The following is a 17,849-nucleotide window of genomic DNA, read 5'->3' on the forward strand; positions in this document are numbered from 1 at the left end:
TATGAAAGTGAGCATATGCAGCATGAGAAAGATAAAGATACATCATGAGATGCGCAATATGTTTGGAGACATGGAGTGGGTAAGACATGATTTTGACCACTTCATTGAGTTTTGTTTTGTAGAAAGACAATTTTTAAAAGATTTTCGTTTTGTATAAATTGTATCTTAATTTTGATCAATATTTTACCAACCAATTGCCTGTATTTAATAAATAAGAAGCAAATATATAGCAGACAGTGTAATAAGACGCCGGCACGATCACTTGCATTGCACGTGAACTGGAGGGCGCCGAAACTCAGCTTGTGCATCACAGATTTGAGAAATATAGTCTATCTATTATAGAAAGCTTGAAATGTCTACTTTTAAACGAAACTATTCAAAACGAAAAGAAATAGGCTACACCCTGATTATGTAATCCATATGAAATGTGCATTTCACATGCATTTCTCTCTGGCGTTCATGGCGAGTCCGCATCGCCAACTTCATCTTTGCAGCGACACAGAAAACACCAGTTTATTAATAAACAATTAAATGTCTACTTGCTATTTTTGACACATTCATACTTTTGCCGGTTCTTTGTGGCAATCTTTATGCGTGCGGCCGTGCGCTTGAGCGCGGCTATATTATGTAGGCCTACACGCTCATTATCCTGTATATTAAGTAATACAATTAAAGGGGCGATTTGTCCACTAATGGCTTAAATGAACAACTACCAGTCGACTAGAAAAAAACTTTAGTCGGAGGCAGCCCTTATTCCACATATTTTCGAACCAGCAGGCCATTCTGGGTTGAGCGAGCGAAGCGACCCTGAGCGGAATGAGCGAGGGAGCGGAATATTCAGAAATGCGCTCTCCGCTCACGTGCTCCGATCGGAACAAAGCATGACAAATTCAAACTTTATTTCATTTTCTCCGTAGCTTGAACACTCACTACATTAGGCATAATAGAGTTAGTTAACGCTGTCCATTTATTTATTTTTATTTCACGTTTATATGACTCTTCTGTAACAAAGTTTCAAGTGTCTAGTTTAAAAAAAGATCAGAGTTATAAATGTGGACCATAGGGTTTAAGAGCTACAGACATTTGTATTTGGGTATGTCATTTTCAGAAAATTCTCAAAAATAGGGGCGCTGGTTAAGAGGTTAAAGTACAATATTATGTTAGTCCACAGCCCCCCACTTGGGGGTGCTGATGCTATGACGAGGGGGCTGCAGCCCCCGCAGCACCCCCCTTCCCGCGCTACTGTTCAAATGTCAGTCTCAATGCAGCTTCAAAGTCTCTACACGATCCCACGTCATTTTCTAAAAAAAATTACTATCTATGAGATGCGCCACGCATTACGTCGGAAAGGTCACGCGTGACGTTGTCGGAAGTACCGACCTAGTGTTTACAAGTTTGGAGTAGGAGGACTTCAAAGTTATTTGTGTCAGTTTATTGTTTAAAATGGTCCTTATGTATGCATATCCTGGATGTTTAACGATGTCACGCGTGACCTTTCCAACGTGATGACGTAATGCGTGGCGCATCTCATAGATAGTACAAGATGGGCATTTGTGGTTGAAAAGTATATAATAATTTATTAAAAAAAATTTTTTTTAAATGACGGATCGTTTCGCTAGATAAGACCCTTATTTCTCGGCTGGGATTGTGTAGAGACTTTGAAGCTGCATTGAGACTGACATTTGAACCTTCAAATGGTTGGTTGCCATTGAAGTCCATTATATGGAGAAAAAATCCGTATTTTATATGGTCTTTTTGGTGGAGTATAGCATCACGAGATACATATTTTTATGTGAAGCATTTCATTTGTAAATAAAGCAAGTCTAAAGTTGTATGCATTCTCACGTGCCATAAAACTGAGCAATTCTGTTGGGCATGTAGGCAGGGACGTGGGAACTATATTGTGAGAGGGGGGGGCGGGATTCTTGAGGGAGGTGGGGGGGGGGGGGGGGGGGGGTGTTAGTGTAGGCCTATAGTAGCCTGTGTTATGTATCCTGATTGACTTTATGATTAGTTAAACCTGTTTTGCACATGCATCGCCACAGAGTTAACCATTTCAGACAGTAGGCTACCGGACAGCCTCTGTCTCGTTCACTTCAAGTCTGTGGGCGTTACGCACAGCTCAGTGTGGCCGCTCCAATTTACCTTCAATGAAATCTATGTCAAAACGCGTCAAAAGAGGCAATGCATTTACGCAGAGCAGGGTCATAAACGCGCAGAAAACGTGGCCATGTGTGTCTGGAGTTCAGCGAGCTCCACGGACCACTCCTTCAGTCTATCCACGGAGCGCTCTAAAGTCAACAGCGCTGAATGAATGATGATCTGCTTTTATGTCATTTTTCCTTTTTTATTCAGAATATTCACAAATGTGTTAGCTATGGCATGAAATATCTGATATTCCGATTGTCAAATATATGCAAGTGGAAGTGTATTGTTGTTTAAACACCTTTATAACGATCGCGTTAGTTGAGCTGTATGCGCGATGGGCGCCGCCGTGTTAGTTTTAGAGGTCTGCTACCCGACCCGAGCCCGACGGGTCCCGAAAAATGTGCGGGTTTCGGGTCGGGTTCGGGTTAATGTTTAATGAACAGCCTCGGGTTCGGGTCGGGTTCGGGTTTGTAACTAAGAAAAACTAAATAGGCTATATAGTTTGCGTGCCGTGTGCTTTGCCTGCTTGTTGTGTTGTGGTGACTGGCACGCGAGAGAGAGAAAGTAAATGCGTGCGCAGATGTGCAATGTACATTGGCTACACAGACACACAGGCTCTCTCTCTCAAATATATATATATATATATATATTGTCCCCTTACTGTCAAAACTGGCCCGTAGTATCCTCAGCATCCCTGCAAGTAGCAGCAGCAGCGAGAGAAACTTCAGTGCAGCTGGACTAACTTTCAATCAGAGGAGGACGGCGCTGAAACCATCAACTGTCGACGCCGTTCTCTTACTTCATAACTCATACTGGGAAGGATATATTTGTGTAAATAGTTTTGCAACACTGCGTGAACTTTTTAAAGTTTAAAGTTTGAGTTCCAGAGAAATGTGTGACTGTTACACCTGTTCGACCACAGCAAAGTTACGTGATTGGTAAGTTTTATAGGGCCGCTGCGCCTACATGTATTTGTTTACCGTTTCAAGCAATCATTAAATACAACATAATTGCAAAAATGGTATTTGCTGTGAGAAACAGAGTGGACCTCGGGTTCGGGTCGGGTTCGGGCTTAACATGTAAATGTAATTGTCGGGTCGGGTTAAATGATCGCGGGTACGGGCCGAGTTCGGGCTTCAGTTTAAAGCCCGTGCAGACCTCTAGTTAGTTTGTGCCGCAGACGCAGTTCAGAGAATCGGATCTGTTGGATTTACAACACGTGTAAATTTCACATTCATCCACTTCTCCCGAAATACATAAAAGTAAGTGGCTGGTGAACTGGGAGAAGAATAGAGTAAACATTAAAGTTACTTACACAATGTGTATCTGATGAATAAAACGTGTCGAATTATAATGGAAAGGATTATTATTACCTCCGAAAACAATACATTTAGAATTTGTAAAATACACACTGATGTCTATGCATAGACATCAGTGTGTATTTTACAAATTCTAAATGTATTGTTTTTTTAGTAGCCTACTTATGTGAATTTATATGTCTGAAACCTAAAATAAACAGTATGTGGTTGAAAACACTGAAAAGTTGTGATATATGACAGCTCTGAGCGCGCCTGTCTCTGGCTAAATTCAACATTTGAATTTAGCAGTTGATCATGTGATGCACTGACCGTTCTGATCACACCGGTGTGAAACGCTCCAGGGACCAGCCTAGACTGATCACAACGGTGTGACCGTACGTGCGAAAGGCTTAAAAACAAGAAATTTTATGACACAAAATGTTGAAATGTAGGCTTAAATCAAACACATTTAATTCAGATTCTGTATATATAAAACGGAAACCAAAAACAACGAAAAAAACAGCTGGCTGACCCCTAGAGGGGTGGGGAAAAGGGGTGGTGGGGGGGCGGCCGACCCCCCCACCCCCCCTGTTCCAACGTCTATGCATGTAGGCCTATTCTTGCAATGGAACTCCATTCATCTACAGTAGGCTTGCATGCACCCACACTGTGGCGAGCTATGTGGGTGAAGACCCAGACCGAGAGATCATCACTAGTGTATTTTTCCACTCATCGGATGGAGGTTTGCTTCTCTCTTACACATTCTCTCTCACTCATGCACTTTCCCCAGAGTAGGGGGTTGAGGTTTGTGTGTGTGTGCACAAAAGAGCAGAGGAAATGAAAGTGTGAAATAAAAAGGTTGTGTAAAGAGTAGTTTCAGTCAGTGTCTGTCGCTATGATGAGGTCGCTTGTCTATCTTTCTTTCTGCCTGGTGCTGTTTCTGCTCTGTCGCACTGCAGGTGAGTTTGAACTTTTCCTATTTTGCTACCCAGTCATGAAGGTGGGGAAAAGTCACTGTATTTTCAATGTGAACACTTGAACAAATCTGTGGGAAACTATTTATGAAGTTTTGAGACCGTTTAATGTTTATTTATTTTTTGGCAGAAACAAGACAGCATTCTTGCTGTTTGAAGGCTAGCAACAACAGAATACCTAAAAACAGAGTGGTGGATTATAGTGTCCAGAAAGCAGGAGTTTGCCAAATTGATGCCATTATGTAAGTGAACATCTCTCTACATGACCTTATTTGAACCAGTTAAAAACAAAGTTAACATCTTCTGGATCTTACAGTGCTTTAAAACGTATAATCTAGCACTCAAGTCATGTTGAATTAAACATTTCAACCCCCCCTTTGTTATCTCTCTAGCTTGAGGACTAAAAGAGGCAGAGCAAAGTGTTATAAACCAGACTCGAAGTGGATCAAAGATATTATGAGAATGGTGGACCAGAAAAAAATGTCAAAACAAAACTCTGATCCAAAAGCCTCACCAAGCCAAAATGGAAAAAGAAAGGGACGCAAATAGAAGAAAACATTTTAATTATATTTTTTTTTTATTTATGTTGCTTTTATGTTCAATGTGTGCCAACTGATATAAACCTGCATTTATGATATAAAAAGTCAAATGTTTTACTGTTTTATGCTGAATAAAACATAATTCAGCTCTCTTTTGAGAAGATTTTTATTTTATTTTGTTTTTATCAAGAATGTATTTTTTTGTATTCAAACTTTTTATAGTAAAAAATAAATAAAAATACAATGTCATAAAATGAATATATTGTGCATATGAATGTATTATTATTTTGGAATTATTATTGAATAAATTTTTTAAAATGATAAAACTGGGAATTTGATTTCTGTATTGCACACTATTTATAGTAAGAAAGGGCAAAAAAGTTAACTATAACTAACTAAATAAAAAAATATATACTTTCATGTATATTTATGATATTATGATATTTCAAATAACATATGTAATATAATAATCAAAGAATGAATGCTTTGACCACAAAGCCATACTATTTCAGGTCTGTTTCAAGAACAGCTGACACTCTTTTTCAACAAGCAGGAATCGAATCTTCTGAAGAGAGATTAAAAAGAAGAAGAAGAAGCAGAAAGGAGTATCGGCATCTTTAAACACAAATACACAGAACACAGTGTGCATTCAGGCGTTTAGTTAATTGTTCGGTTCATTATAAATCCTGGATTTTGGACTTACCTTTATGTTGTTTTAACATGGAACACTAGGTGGGGTTAAATGACAGGAGATGCACCAAATATCCCCCATAGCAGGAATCTTTTACATTTGATATAAAACCATTCTCTTCTGCTGGCAGCAAGTCAAAGTAATGTCATTTGTCACTTACAGCTCACGAATTATAATAGTTTTTGTATGCCTGATATGAAGTTGTTTCACTTCTCCTGTAAGAAATGCCTTTTTATAAAATCAAAGAAAATAAAACATAGGCATGCTATAAAACTTAATTGATACAATGATACAGCTCATATTCATCTTATACAGTTTTAAGTGCTAAAAATAAATGCTTTTATGTAACATCCTCTTCAGAGAAGATGTCTTTCTGGACAGGAACTTGAAGCAACTCATGGTTTCTGCTTTTGGTTTGTGGTGAGTTTCTTTATGACAGTGAGCACTTCTCAGTTTTACTCTCAACTCTACACCACTTTTTCTTATCTTCTATTTTTCTCTCCATCTTTATATGTCCTTTAGCTGTGTGAAATTGTGGGATTGTTATGAAAGTAGTGTGTGTAGTGTTTGAAGGATGTGAGCGAATGTAGGAGGAAGACAGGGTGAAATTAGACACCTGCTGCTTCGCTGTGCTCTCATCAGAGTTTGTGTAATGCGGTGGAAAACACACCTGCTCCCTGACACAGGGACAAAAAGGCCGCCACACTTGCAAGATTGGTCATAGACACTTTACCACAGGAAAAAAAAAATTCACACATGGTCAAAAGATTTATTTCCAACACCACAAGGTAAGACGTAACAGAAAGTCTTGTGATGAGACAATGCTCAAATGAAATGAAGAGATTAATGCATGGCTTTACATCATCCAACTATGATTGCAAAACTTATTTAAAATACCAAGAGTACCTGGTATGAATATGGTAATCTTACAGTCAAGTCAAGTCAAGTTTATTTGTATAGCGCTTTTCACAATACAGATTGTATCAAAGCAGCTTCACAGTATTAAATTAAAATAATACAACAAAGTTTGTTTCAAGAGGAATTTATTGATTGATAAAATTAAATTAAATATCCCCAAAATATCCCCAACTGAGCAAGCCAAAGGCAACAGTGGCAAGGAACCGAAAAACTCCATCAAGTGACCTAATGGTGTCCTAAAACTCCATCAGGTGACCTAATGGAGAAAAAAAAAAACTTGGGAGAACCCAGGCTACAGTACCATGATATTCACCACATGCCACCGTTTCCAGTTTACTGGCCACTTTTTTAGGGACACCCTTTCGCCTTCAGAACTGCTTTAATTCTTCATGGCATAGATTCAACAAGGTGATGGAAACATTCCTCAGAGGTTTTGGTCCATAATGTCATGATAGGATCACGGCTGCACATGATGCGAATCTCCCATTCCACCACATCCCAAAGCTGCTCTACTGGATTGAGATCTGGTGACTGTGGAGGTCATTTGAGTTTAGTCAACTCATTTTCATGTTCAAGAAACCACGTTGACACGATTCGTGACACGGCGTGTTATCCTGCTGGAAGTAGGCATCAGAAGAAGGTAAACTGTGTTCATAAAGGGATGCATGGTCAGCAACAATACTCAGGTAGGCTGTGGTGTTTAAATGATGCTCAAATGGTACTAAGAGGCCCAAAGTGTGCCAAGAAAATACCCTCCACACCATTAAACCACCACCAGCCTGAACCATTGGTGGTAGGATGGATCCATGCTTTCATGTTGTTTACACCAAATTCTGACCCTACCATCTGAATGTTGCGGCAGACATTGAGACCCATCAGACCAGGCAACGGTTTCCCAATCTTCTATTGTTCAATTTTGGTGTGAATTGTAGCCTCAGTTTCCTGTTTTTATCTGACAGGAGTGGCACCGGTGTGTCTTCTGCTGTGTGTAGCCCGTCTGCTTCAAGGTTGGACATGTTGTACTTTCAGAGATGATTTACTTGGAAAAACTAAATTGTGATGATATTGTATATCATATTATTAAAATCCATTATAATAATAATTTAAATAATTAAATATTATACAATATCACATTACATTTATTATGTATATATTTATTATATTACGTTTTTTTTCATGTTTACATTTCAAAATTGTATGCTTTTTTTTCTAATTCATATACTGACTAAAAAAATAATTTTTTTTCTTTTTTTTTCAGTGCATTACACCAGACGGATACAGGCTGACCTTATCCCTTCTGACATCTCGGGCTCTGGAGAGACAGTATTATCATTGCCTGTTATGAATATCGACTATGTACTGTAGATCGATACAGAGACCTTTCACATAGACCACAGTTATAATACAGCACAGATGAGGCCGCTCCATCATTTTCTCTCAGGTCACTCAGGTGGAACTCGGAGACTTAGAGGCGTCTGCGCTCTGTTCATCCATGTCTCACAAACGTCCTGGAGCGAACATTGGCCTTCATCAAACATCTTTAATAAAACACTTTACATCCCATGTCTAATTTCAGGATCTGATCCAAAACGGCAGCATAGCTTCAGTCTTATTGACTAAAAGGCATCTGTAGAAAACGTTTTGGTGTGATTGCTGTACAAACGACTCCTAAATGTAATGTACCTTCAGGGTTAGATTCACATCCTGGTGTCTTTTAGCTCCTTTCTTTCTTTCTTTCTTTCTTTTTCTTGAGTCCTTTTCGCAAGACTGCTGTTTAGAGGCTGCACCGAAGAGATAGGAGACTGGAGTTTGCTTAAGGGATTTTCTGTATTTTAAATAGAAAGGTTAACTAGGGTCATGGCAGACCAGTGACATTTTGGGGCAGAAAGCCCAGCTGTGTGCTTCTGATTAGGAAACAGTCTATATGTTGAGGATTTGCGCTTCTGTCAAGGGACTCCGTGTGTTTAGGAAGAGATGGTGTTAATAAAGTCAACATACGGCCAAAAACACTGTCATCCCAAGAGAAAAGAGAAGTCAAATAATGTGTGTTAAAGATAAGAGTTAATTTAGCTAGATACAATAAAAGCTGTGTGGATGCAAAAGAAATATCTGCTATGCAAAGCAATTTATCTAATCCTATTGCCGCAGCAATAAAAATGTGATGTTCACAATCCAGGCGTATGCATTCTTAAAAATATCCCTCGTTCTCTTGAGTATTTTGAATCACTGTAGTCCAGAAGCCTGAAGTTGCATAACTCTAAAGGAAAACCCTGCATCTTGACCTACTTAAAGAGACGGTAAGAATCGGCTTTAGCCTGTTTAATGTCGCCCCGCTTTTGCAGTTGAATGCATGCGGGAAGTCTTATCACTAAATATTGATTAAATTAGGCAGAGCAGCTGTTTGATAATGAGATCTCAAATAATTACAAAGACTAATCCGCACCGAAGCATTACGGATTGATCCGTTTCTGTGCCTTGAAATGGAAAGAAGCGGGATTCTTTGTCGGTGCCTCTTTGACAGGGACGATGGAAGCAGAAACCCAACAAACCCGAGTGATGTGCAACATCACAGAGCTGGCGCTGAAAAAAACATTCTCTCTTGGTTATTATGTAACCCCGCCAGAGGGATGGGAGTCTTTTTCTCTCCTCTGTGATCTAAAAGAGACATCCAGTGCCCTCTAAAGTGTTGCAGAAGAAGACATATTCCGAGACAAAATAAACAACTCTGACAATGTTTTGTTCTTCCAGGGATGTGTTGTGTAAGTGTCTGAGGAAGCACAGAGAAAAAGTGATGGAAAAAAGTTAAGAGGTTTATATATATATATATATATATTATATTATATACACAATAATGAGCCAAAAATCTATGATCAGCGAATATCATTGATCATCTCATAACAAGGCCACATATTAATGTCTGGGTAGATTAGATGGTAAGCATACAATCAGTGTTGGATGCAGGAATAAAGCCAAATTGTTATGGTAAGGTGACTGGGTCAGAGTCTCTCTGAAACAGCAAGGCCTGTGGGTTGCTCCTGGTCAGCATGGTGTGAAATTACCAACAGTTATCCGAGGAGGGAGAAACCACAAACAGGCGACAGGGTGTTTAGCTCCCAAGGCTTATTCATGGACGAGGGCAACGAAGGCTATCCAGTTTGTTGTCCAGAATGTGTCACAACACAGTGCATCACACTCTACTGCGAATGGGGCTGCATAACCACAGACCAATCAGAGTGCCTATGATGACCTGTCCACCGTCGAATGTAGCAAAAATGGGCACATTAGTGTTGGAACTGGACCTTGAAGCAGTGGAAGAAGGTTGCATAGTCTTTTGAGTCCGTTTTCTTTTACATCACATGGTGCGCCGTTTACCTGGGGATGTGATGGCACCAAGAATCACTGTGGGACAATGACAAGTCGATGGAGGGAGTGTGATGCTCTGGGCAATGTTTTGCTGGGAAACCCTGGGTCCGGCCATTCATGTGGATGTAAATTTGAAACGTGACACTTCATGACATTGGTGTTCACTGGTGGAAGTGTCCTCTTTCAGCAGGATATTGCACCCTGCCACACATTGTTCAGGAATGATTTGAGAAACATGATAAAGAGTTCAAGGTGTTCCCCTGGCCTCCAAATTCCCCAGATCGCAAACCAATTGAGCATCTTTAGGATGTGCTGGATCAACAAGTAAGATCAACAGCGGCTCCACCTCGCAACCTACAAGACTTGAAAGATCTGCTGAGGGCCAACATAAATATAAACAATATGTATATATATATATATATATATATATATATATATATATATATATATATATATATATATACTCAAAATCATTCAAGAGTTTGTTGTCAATAAGATTTTTTTTTAAAGAAATTGACTTATATTCTGCAAAGATACATAAAAAATGACAGTAAATATATTTGTAATGATACAAAACATGGTAGTCTCTTGTTTCAAAAACATTAAAAAAAGGTCTTACTGATACTCCATACTTTTGAACAGTTGTGTGCATATTTGGAGGACATATGTTTATATTTAATATATGTAATATGTGTGTGTTATCATGTCCTCATATGTATATACATATTATACGCCCTCCAAAAGTTCCCTTAATATACTGTATATAAGTCCACTTCCACATTTGTTTTATGAACTTATCCTTTGAACTTGGCAGCTCACTAAGTCCTACACTGAACTTCCCTGTGACTCTTGTGTGGTGCCTACAGAGCACAGCCATCTGGGACAGGTTAAACGAGGGCCGTGCCGCTCCACAGAGATCTGCTTCTACAGGGCCCCATATACTGACCCTAGGGCTCAATCTACTGAAAGAAAGCCATGCCCTGTCTGCCATGGAGCGGGGGACGGGTCTTAGGTCCCTACCGCCCCTCTGGAGAGCAAGCATTGTGCACTTGCCTCTTCCCACACTCCTGCTCACCTCTGGTGGGTGGAGCCTGGACCCCCGTCAATCAGCCAGCATGCGGTCCCTGACGCACCGCAAGCCAGCACAAAAGAGCTTTTTTGTTTCTGTTTGGTTTTGTGCAGCTCTACAAAAGTGTCTGGTGCAGAGAAAGAGAAAGGGCTTGCATGTCTGCTGCAGGTTTCTGGAAGTTGCTACTTGCAGGCTTTTCTTATGTGGTAAAGTTGTATTGAACATGCACTACGGCTAAACTACTTCTAGTAAAATACATAGAGCGTCTTTCATCTTTACATCTTTGCGCTTTTCGCGTACAGACGACAACGTTGTCAAAACAATCCCCATTCACACAGATCCTCGAAACTGACTAAAAACGCTGTATTATGCCAGGCCAGTAGTTGTTGGTGATGTCACTGTGTAAAAAGAAACACCATGTTCCTATAGAGTGAACACTTATACATGGCATCACCGTTTTTACAAATTCACATTTTTATAGATTACACGGAGATGATGACGGTATCGTTTTCAAAATCTTGCACTTTGAAACCGATTTTCAAAAGTTTGTGTTTCCAGGCCTCCAAAATGCTGCTGTCGTATAAACGAACGTCCAAAATGCATAAAAAGGTTTCAGTTTTTTCAGTACACAGTGTCGTGTAAACGCCCCCTGAATGAATCACTCTGAAAGGCCAAACACAGTGAGAGTTCAGTAAAAGCAAGCAATGTAAGGCCACGTGCATGGCTGAGCTGAGTAAAGTTAAGTCCTCTGTGTTTATTTAACTCATTGGCACTACCTGAAGGATTGTGGATGTTGTATAACTATATGAATGAGTGACTTACTCTCTGTTTCACTGTGAGAGTCTGAATGAAATTAAAAGAAACAGGAAATGAAAGTTCAATCTAATGATAAAGAAGGTTCACTTCCGTTATTTCAACAGTATTCTGAAACAAAGCCATTGTTGAAAGCGAAACTACTTAATTTGAACTTTATACTTTTTTTTTTAAAGGAAATTAACAATTTAAGGAAATTGTGCATCACCAAAATGCTTAATCGTTGTGGGTTATTATTGTTGTGTGTGTGTGGATTTCCATGTATTTTTTATTCATACAGTATACTTGTTATAAAGTATTAAAATACATTGATATATATAGTATTATATTTAAATCTAAATATATATGAAAACCCTCTTTAATTAGCTGCACACTTAAATGACTGTTTAACACTGATAAAACTGTTTAACAATCGCTTTTTTTTTTTTTTTTTACCACAACTATCTCACTAACATTAAAAACGTCAGTGCATTGAACTCATAGTCCAAGTATTGGTTCCTACAGAAGGATAACGGCTTTTTCTAAGAATGCATTCATCACAGTTAGGCCACTGAATACCATTCATAGGTATTTTTCTCCATATTAAATGCTCTTCCCATATGCACCAACAGCGGGGTTCTGGAGATCCGGAGGGGCCCCTGCTCAAAGTTCAAGAGCTCCACCGTGAACCCCCCTTCCTATGCCTCGTCCACCATGGTTACACATCCATGATAGACAAATATGAAAGCATGTGGCTCTCGGCTGCAGCTGACATGATCATTCGTGCTCTGTCTGGCCTCTGGAGCTTGCCAGCAAGCCTCATTAGACTCGAGCTATCTGCACTAACCAATGGGAGGTCTTAGGTTGAAGGTTGATATGTATTTGTCAGCCCTGTTACACCTGTCAAAGTCCCCCCCACTTCATTAATAAGAGCGGGCATTGAAGATCTCGGATGGGTACAGATTCTCACACCTCTGATAAATAATGAAACAGGTTTATGTTAGGGATGTGGTGTATTGTGAGACATTGTGGAAGACACGTCGTGACCGCATCTTCTCCAAAACAGGAAGGTTCATTTGACAGATCAATGATGCATGCAGGGGCGTAATTTCATAAATTCAGCAGGTTATTTTAGAGTAAGGAGATACAACATTTAAAGAGACAGTTCAGTCAAAAAGAACAATTATGTCATCATTTATTCGTCTTTATGTTGTTTTGGAGCTTTCAAACTTAAAAATTATGCAAAACCATTGCATAAAACCAATTTGTTTTGAACTTATTGACTCATGGTGGTTTTCAAATTAAATTATGAGTGAATTATGAGTTTCTCACTGGACACTACTGAATGGCATCAAAAGACTTGAAGTCTATATTGTATGAGCACATTTATAAGACTTTCAATTGCGTTATGATGCTTGAAAGCTTCAGTCCATATTCATTGTAATCACATAGAACCAAATGACCAGTTTAATATTTTAGTTTTTTTTTTAATGTGTTCTACAGAAGAAAGAGAGTACTAAGTGTTCGAAATGACATGAGGGTGAATAAATGAACTATTCCTTACATGCAAAATAAAAATAAAAAGCATGCAAGGGAGGTTTATTTTTGTGGAAAGCACACAAATGCATTACATGCACATGTTCTCTCCAGACTGTCCTGCCTGTCACAATAGTGTGATAGACAGCAAGAGAAAGATAGAGAAATGCAGATAAAAAGACAGTGGCACTAAGAAACCTCACTGCATTTATTTTTCAGCTCTAGTGTGTACAGGCTTGTCTGAGCCATCATAAACACCCCCGGCACTCCTCCACACACCCCGGGCAGTGTGCCTGATTGTCTGTCAGCCATTGTTGGAGAGGGTTTACACAGTAGAGACATCTCATTTACGCTCCCTGCCATCACATTCAGCCACATGAAATTTGATGTCATGTTTTTGATAGGTGATGGAGCTTTTGAGGGCTCCTGCGTGGGAGGAACCAGCTGGCAGAGGGAGGAAAATGGTGGCCTTTTTCCAAGAGCAGTTAGACTATTGATTTGACCTTCATCTTTAAATACCAAACATTGAGGTTTTGATCCAATGTTCTCTGTTGTGTTGGTTTAGTTTGCGTCCCCATGCCTGTGATATGACTTTCGTGGTCATGTGAACATCAGGGCAGTAAAGTGACTTTGACTGAAACCAAACTCCCTGATCTAGATGTCCATTAGTAATTGCCACTGACAATGGGTGATGTAGGCCTACTGTAAGTCGAGGCCACAACCTTCACGGTGAAGGTGAAGAACACAAGGGTTCACGGTGGAGCTCTTGAACTTTGAGCAGGGGCCCCTCCGGATCTCCAGAACCCCGCTGTTGGTGCATATGGGAAGAGCATTTAATATGGAGAAAAATACCTATGAATGGTATTCAGTGGCCTAACTGTGATGAATGCATTCTTAGAAAAAGCCGTTATCCTTCTGTAGGAACCAATACTTGGACTATGAGTTCAATGCACTGAAGTATCTATCTATGGCTGCATTTAGACTGCAGGTGTTGTTGCCCAATTCCGATTTACTGACAAAATTGTTACATCTTCTTTTAAAAGTGAAACAGCCCAAGTTACTGTAAAGATGTACTGACCAGGGAAAAGCTTAGGCCGGAAATTGAGACAGATGAAATAATACAAACTTTTGCTTTCCGCACCATCTTTAAAGGTCAGAAAAACATTGGTTTGAGCCTTCGTCCTCCATTGCACCATTGAAAAGAGACATGTGATAGTGCATGGTGTCCACCTGAGTTAAAGTCAATCGCCACAGTCATTTTTTCAATGATGTACAGCTTGCATTGATGGGAATATCCTTCCTTCCTATCTATCTATCTATCTATCTATCTATCTATCTATCTATCTATCTATCTATCTATCTATCTATCTAGACAGCAACAATAACTTTTTACACAATTAAGACCAAAAATGACCTCCTTTCTAATACACACACACAGACACACGCCTACTTTTGACGCCACGGTCACACACGCGTGACGCCTCCTTCATCCAGCTCGCTGTGGGCAGAGAGAGCATCTCACGCTGGAGTCGGATCCTCCTTCAAGCAGGCGCGCTGTTTTCCCGGCTCAGCTCAGTTCAGTTTAGCTCTGCTCAGTTCAGTTCTCCAGCGCTAGCCACAGGCTCACCAGCCCAAGTTTACGCACAGGGATGCGGGCGCGTGGAGCCGCCTGAAAATGGCTCACTTTAGGATTTACTCTTTCCTTGCTTTTTTTCACATATTAGTGTTGTGTCAAGCCTTGAGGAATTATCCGGATAATGAAGGTAAGCCATACAGTCGCTGTCATATTCGTGCGCTTTGGATGTTCATGGATTCCGTTGGACTTTGAATCACAAATGAATCAAGGCAAATGCATGCAGGCTACAATTGTTTCTCTCCCGGGGAAATCGCATTAAAATTTAATGTTTAAAGACAGAACATGCCTTAGAGTGAGAAATCATTAATAAATGAATGATGATCACTTCTATCTGCTTAGGAGCAACACAAATGTTATCGTAGCAACATTTGACGAGTGATCCGTTAATTTGACTTTTCATTGCTGAGTTGAAAGGAATGAAAACAAGGATGTGTTTTTGACCAAAATATGATCTAATGCTGGCCAAAAAGCTTATTTTTAGGACTTTGTTTTTGGTAGTTTGTGTTCAAAAATGATCCTAAGCGGTTGTCACAGAACCGTATAGAAACACTCAATGAATAAAATTCAAAGAAAACTGTCGGTTCTTTAAGACAATTCAGGCTAAATCAAACTGTATGTGTTGTCGATTGATGTACATTTAGCATTGCCAGGGATGGTTTGAACAGGCAATGCCGTGAGCAATGACAAATTGACGTGAGACACTTATTTGCTTAATTAAACAATTAATTAGGAGAGATCAGAGAGTGGCTCCCACAGCACAGACACTTTATTATTCTAACCTCTCCAGACCTATACATCAAATTTGACCCCTGAGAGTGATCTCACTTTGAAACTGCCATCAGACAAAGTTACTCAGCAAAAAATAGGTTTTTATTTTTATTTTATTTTCCCCCCCTTTTGTTTGTCAAGTGACCCAGTAAAATGTGTGATTTAAAATGCTGTGTAGCATCTTAAATGACAGATATCAGACATTATTTTTTTTTTTACTATATGTTCAAGGATGCAGGATGTCAGTTTACAACACAGTCCGACTTATTTCACTCCGAGCCTTCAAAAATCAGACAATAAATTAACCTCACTGGATTAAAACGGGTTTACTCTTCATTGTTATGAGATTAGGATTAAGCCACCCATTGTGCTGTTGTCAGGAGGAAGGTTCAATGGTGGGTTTAATACACATTTAGGCGGAATCTATCAGATAGGATTTTGTGCAGAGCATTTAGACATGATGTCTTTGGCTTACTGGAGGCTTTTGGGACAGTGACAGTGGGAGTCAAATCTAAATAAGGTTGTGCGAGGCTTTCTTTTGTTGCTACATTACTTTGTTCATTAGCACATCTCAACAATCGTTAGGTTTAAATACATCTTTCAGCTTCACATTGGGTTGTCATTTGTGGTGGTGTAAATTGCAGTAATGTTATAGAGGTGTGCACTTCCTCTAACCGCCAGCTGGTGGTAACCCTGAGGTGATATTACAACAGGGTTCTGTGAATGTTTGTGTTGCGACTTGTGAGCAGATCTACATCTGTGTTCGAGTGTTGATGAACTCTTCATTAACTTCTTGTTCTGCAGTTTTTGTGTCTTGTAAGCATTTTCTACATTAAGGATGGTAGACATGTCCCATATCGACATATGCTTGATATCTGTCTTCTGGCCAAACTAAAACACATCAGCACATATTTAATGTTAATGACTACATGGGTTTTTTATTCAGGGTCCAAATGACTGACTTCCTCAGCACATTTTCAGTTTTTGTTAGACATTACTGCAGTGCTTGGATATTTACACCCCTCTGGAGATAATAAAGACCAAGATGTTGCAGAAACATTTTTTAAATCACTAAAAAAAGGTCCATTTACACAAGCTAAATCTTGCACCACATGTAGTAGGCCTAAAACTGTTTATCGATAACTGTGTTTCTTAACTGGCTGGTCGTAGACCAAAAATGGCCCACGGAAACGACTGTACAAAAATACCAAAAATTACTAATTATATTCTATAATCTAATGAACTAATTATATATTACTAGGCATTGTTTTGATAGAAAAATAAATAAATTGGCTTTGGTAGATGCTAGCCAAATTAGGCAGATGCATAACATCTGAATTACTGGCAAGAGCACGATCCACCAAAATACAGATATTTGGAAACCAAACATGTTTATAATTTTGCATATTGTTGGGCATAAGCAATTTATGGTAATATTAATACATTTACTTCTGTATGGCAAACAGTTTTGGTGCAGTGTTGATGTATAATTGTAAAATCTGGAAGCTGGATCCAAATGAGTTGAGAAGCACTGATCTAGGATTGTTTAACTATTGTACATTTATAGCACAGGAATGAACCAGTGACAACCTTTTACACTGTATAAGGATCTTTTTTTTTTTATATAAGTGCCTTCTGCTGCCCTCTTGTTTTTCTAGTTAGCGCTAAGGTCCCCCTCATTAGCTCGTCCTTTGTGCTCGTTCTTACAGCATTTAGTGACGGTTTCTCGTCTGCTTTTGTTTCCCTCCCTGGCACTCCGGCAGGGAAATTAGCATGAGAAAACACACTTTTTATGTTCAATTCAGCTGTGCTCAGAGGCTCTGTTTTGCTCTCGTTCTCTCACTCTCCCTCTCACCATCTCTTAGCTACTGCCTTAGAGAGAAGCTTGAATTTGCATCTCTCTTGTTTGAGGGTTGTCTGAGGAAGTCTGTTGATTAGTATAACCTGTGGCCTTCTTTTTGTTTTCCAAGAATATTGGTTATTTTTCCCCTCTAGTTGGTAAAAAGAAGGGTTTATACATGGATACTTCAAGTGATCGACTGGTAGGCCTTTACTTAAGATCTTAATTAGTTGCAACAGTGCTGTCATTCTGTATCTGCCATGCTGTTTAAATTATA

The 17,849-nt window shown here is 39.4% G+C and overlaps 2 protein-coding genes and 1 long non-coding RNA gene across 3 annotated transcripts in view; 2 read left to right on the forward strand and 1 right to left on the reverse strand.

The window, feature by feature from the left end:
- Positions 1–17,849, reverse strand: part of LOC309509691 (eotaxin-like) — a 243,725-nt gene that overhangs the window by 75,608 nt on the left and 150,268 nt on the right. The window lies entirely within an intron of this gene.
- Positions 1,747–4,405, forward strand: LOC309509400. The gene is made up of 2 exons (XR_014209892.1): positions 1,747–1,881; positions 4,059–4,405. It is a non-coding gene; the product is annotated as an uncharacterized lncRNA (long non-coding RNA).
- The window catches only part of ek1 (eph-like kinase 1), a 63,652-nt gene continuing 60,634 nt past the window's right edge, over positions 14,832–17,849 (forward strand). The window contains exon 1 of the mRNA XM_082184438.1: positions 14,832–15,091. Coding sequence (XP_082040564.1) covers positions 15,004–15,091 — 88 coding nt within the window. The 5' untranslated portion in view covers positions 14,832–15,003. The remainder of the gene's footprint in view (positions 15,092–17,849) is intronic.

Source organism: Leuciscus leuciscus (assembly GCF_965113295.1).
Source record: "Leuciscus leuciscus genome assembly, chromosome: 11".
Taxonomy (NCBI): Eukaryota; Metazoa; Chordata; class Actinopteri; order Cypriniformes; family Leuciscidae; genus Leuciscus; species Leuciscus leuciscus.